This window comes from Tupaia chinensis, unplaced genomic scaffold, assembly GCF_000334495.1.
Source record: "Tupaia chinensis unplaced genomic scaffold, TupChi_1.0 Scaffold147654_1, whole genome shotgun sequence".
NCBI lineage: Eukaryota > Metazoa > Chordata > Mammalia > Scandentia > Tupaiidae > Tupaia > Tupaia belangeri.
Genome location: NW_006207506.1, coordinates 1 through 3,683, shown reverse-complemented (window position 1 = coordinate 3,683; position 3,683 = coordinate 1). Strand labels below are relative to the sequence as shown.

Below are 3,683 nucleotides of genomic sequence, written 5' to 3'. Positions count from 1 at the left end.
GCCACACTTCAAGTGTCCAGTAGCCACATTGAGCTGGAGTTTAACATACTGAATGGTGCAACTCTAATGGAAGGACAGAGCAAATACACGTGGGACCATGTGTATCATGAGGGAAATGTATATGTTATATAAGACAGAGCAACAACATGGTAAAGTGAGGGAAGTAACCAAAAAAGTTAAGTGCAATGAAGTGAGAGAAAACGTCTCTGAGGAGGTAACATTAAGCCACGACCTGGTTGAGATTCTATCCAACAGCATAAGTGGCAACAGACTAATGAAGACATTTGTATGTATGTACAAATGTTGAAATGCCAAAGCTTTGCATTCTAAAATGTTAGCAAGAAAAAAGGAATGTCAATTAACTCATAGTTTGTTTCTATTGCTCATATGATTAGTAGATAGTGAGCATATCTCTGTTTTGTTTCATTTTTCCTTTCCAGCCTAAGACAATCCTAAATAAAAGAAGTTTAAATGACCTCAGAGGGTAAAATTATTAGATTCAATAACCACTTTCTATTCCATAGAGTTACCCAGGAAAGGTTTTAGTTGTCCTGACTTGAAGCAAGTGCCTGTAAGTGAACCAATCAGTGTAGATGACAAAATGGTTTTCATTACTGGGTCAACCAACACCACAAACTCAATACACTGATCAGTGACAAGGAGGATGCAGGGGGAATTAAGCAAGGGAACCAAAGGACCTCTCAAAAGCTTCTACTTATTTATATCCCTTATAAAGAGGCCTGCCGCATATCTGAGTTTTCTCACACCAGTTTCCTGAGCAGTAGAATTGTACATGTGTCTCTACAATTTGGATTTTGGCAAGAACACTGAGTACTTCAATGGCCACATGTTGGTGTGGGAAAAAAAAGTCCTTGTACTGTGAAAATCATTTGTAACGAATGGTCCAGTGCATGTCATTCCGCTGTACCGCCTGCAACATCGCCTTCAGCTGGGCCTGTACTTCAGCACATTTCCCATGGTCCAAACCGTCATGAAGATTCCAATGTTCATAGCAATGGAGAGGGACAGGATAAATTACGAGCTTCAGTTCCATCAAGGCTGTTAAGTGGTGCAGAAGGGTTGTGAGCACAGGCATTGTAATGGGGTTGAAGGAGAAGCTAAGGACACGAAGGTGGGTACAGCGGCTCAGGATGGGGATGAGAGTAGAGAGAGTAGAATCTGTGATAAGGCAATTATTTAACTCCAGATACTGTAGGGTGCCTGAAGCTGTCTCCAGCAGCACCTGGAAGGACTCAGAAGAGTCCCAGGACATATCATTATTACTGAGATTCAACAGTGTTAGGTGCCTGGCCTGAGGGCTCAGGGACAGGGCAGTGATGTCTCTGTCAGAAAGTCCACAGAAAGACAGACACAGTGTATCCATCTGAGGTGGCAGGACTCTGTTGAGAGAACAAAAAAAGAATGGCATTTTCAAAGAATGAAGACTGAACCAGGACAAGGAGTCCTGAATTGTACATGCCTATGGCTCTAGAGTGAAATAATTTGTGCATGTGCAACAGGGGTTAACAATGTTGGCTTTGGAATCACACTAGACTGCCAACCCTGAAAAAGTTACTTTTGCACTCAAGAGTTTTTCCAACTTTAAAATGTGCACAATACAGGACCAGCAGTTGACGTAATGGCTATGTTGCTAGACTCCCATGTAGTCGACCACAGTTCGAGTCCCAGATCTGGTGGCTTAAACTCACGCTGGGCACATGTGCGTGTGTGCCCAAGATCCTGAGAGGAGAATGGAGGAGAAGGGATTGCAGTGTGGTCATCCCCCCAGGGGTGGTGATTTCTAGCTTTCTGTCTCTTTCTGGTGAGCACACACAACCCATAGCAAAAACCTCTCAAAAACAAACAAACAAAAAAAACAAACCTGTGCATAGCAGCAATTATTACACCAGCCTGTGGGAAAGATTAAGTGAAAAAAAGTAATGCACTGAGTACTTAGGACACAATTAATGGTGGATCTAGTTTGATTACTTGGTGGGTATAGGTCTAGGAAAGCAGCCAACTAAGGATGTCCTTGGGCTAATCCCCAAGTGACAATTTGCCAGTCAGGGTCCAAGCCTTAAGGAAGAAGTATAGGATCAAACTGATCTGGCAACGTTAACTATAGTAGTCAGTCCATGGGGATGTGAATCAGTGCTGCAGCATAAATTATTTCTCCATACAAATGCTTCCCCTTTTTCTCTGGAATTACATTCCAAGACTAGAAGGACTGCATCTTTTCCAATGATGTATCTCTACCTTCTCTTCCTACTGTCTGCACATGGTTGAGTGACTAACTGAATGAGCACAGTTTATTCTCCTAATATTGTCTATCTCTAATGCATCAGGTACCACTCCCTAGCCTGGCCAGTTTCAAAGTCCCAGCAGTACTCATGCTAAGGTGGGAGGAGAAATTGGGTACAAGGAGCTAAGGAATTGCCAAAACTGCTTGCTCTTCTGTCTTAACAATGGAGTGTTCAGGAAACCCAGGACCTTCCCCCAACCCTCACCTGAGCAGTCTGTGCAGCTGACCGGAGAGGTAGAAGAAAGACAAGCTGAGCTCCTGCAGGTTGTCCATCCGCCTAAGGTGGGTAAGGAAAGTTCTGAAGTTTCTCCCCTTGCAAGACTTAGAAGAAATTTTAGACAGAGTAAGTCTGTCCAGGTGGATCATCCGAGCCAAAAGGGTGGTGACTTCATTGAGACGAGCCTCATTCACTTCCAGGTGGTCGGTGCAGCCCAGATCTAGCAACCGCAGGAAGCTTTTATGGGCAGATATTTTAACAATTTGCAACTCTCTGCAGCAGAGGTGCAAGGACCCAGAGCTCTGATCAACTTTACTCTTAAGGAAAGAAAGAAATTGCCTTGTTCTCGAGGTATCATCCAAGGAAAGCTCCACTAATAATTTCATGGGTTCTACAGATGACCTAGGCTCAGTCTCTGAACGTACACGTCTGAGGCACCTAACACTGTGCTGGGCTTTGTCACCATTCAGGATAGAGCGCTGAGAGCAAATGCAAGACTGAAAACAGAACGGACATGTGGTCTTGATCTCAGAGCATGTGGTCCTGCAGTCTGGGTCCAGCCTTAAATCTAGGACCCTCAGTTTGGGCCCCCTGTAAGGAGAAGATGAGACAAAATGTCTGATTTAGGTCACTTAAAATCCGGCAGGACCAATGATGGGGAGCAGGAACAAAACCCTTTACCCCCGATTTTCTCTCTAACAAGTCTTTCCCACACAAATTCAATACCTTTCATTTCTTTCTCTGTCTTGTCTTCTCTTCTGAGCCTTGTAACCCTCCCCCATCTCAATCTCTATATCCTTGTATGTAACCATACCCAGTAACGAAAACCAAGACTACTAGTATCCACAATCACCTCTATTCCATAATCAAGTCTGTACAATGTTAGCATCCTTCAAGTGACCCCAAGTGCTGGATCACCAGCTTCATAGAGATCCTCAGCATTCACCATCAACTACTTGAGGGAGACTTTTAAGACGTCCTCTGCCCCAGGCTCTAATATACCCTCACACTGACTCACCATGTCTCTTATTATACCAAGTCTTACCAGGGGGAAGAGTTCTGGGAAGGGGGCATCTGTAGACCATCAATCATGGCTTCCAAGACTTCATACTGTGCCTCTGGTATACTCAATTTCCCGATATGGAGACAGTGAAAGGGCCAAAC

At 44.1% G+C, this 3,683-nt stretch overlaps 1 protein-coding gene across 1 annotated transcript; it reads right to left on the bottom strand.

Moving 5' to 3' along the window:
• Window positions 1-886: 886 nt before the first annotated feature.
• Window positions 887-3,671, bottom strand: LOC102469596 (leucine-rich repeat-containing protein 14). The gene is made up of 3 exons (XM_006169919.2): window positions 3,565-3,671; window positions 2,508-3,110; window positions 887-1,400 (listed from the first exon to the last, which is right to left on the bottom strand). The coding sequence occupies exons 1-3, from the start codon at window positions 3,609-3,611 to the stop codon at window positions 887-889; spliced, it is 1,164 nt and encodes a 387-aa protein (XP_006169981.2). The 5' UTR covers window positions 3,612-3,671.
• Between the last annotated feature and the right edge of the window lie 12 nt (window positions 3,672-3,683).

Excerpts from the sequence above, each read along its gene's own strand:
- LOC102469596 (XM_006169919.2), bottom strand. The coding sequence starts at position 3,611 with ATGATTGATGGTCTACAGATGCCCCCTTCCCAGAACTCTTCCCCCTG. Across the intron at positions 3,111-3,564 it reads TCCCAGAACTCTTCCCCCTG|GGGGCCCAAACTGAGGGTCC; the intron begins GTAAGACTTGGT and ends TTCTCCTTACAG. Across the intron at positions 1,401-2,507 it reads CAGCTGCACAGACTGCTCAG|AGTCCTGCCACCTCAGATGG; the intron begins GTGAGGGTTGGG and ends TTCTCTCAACAG.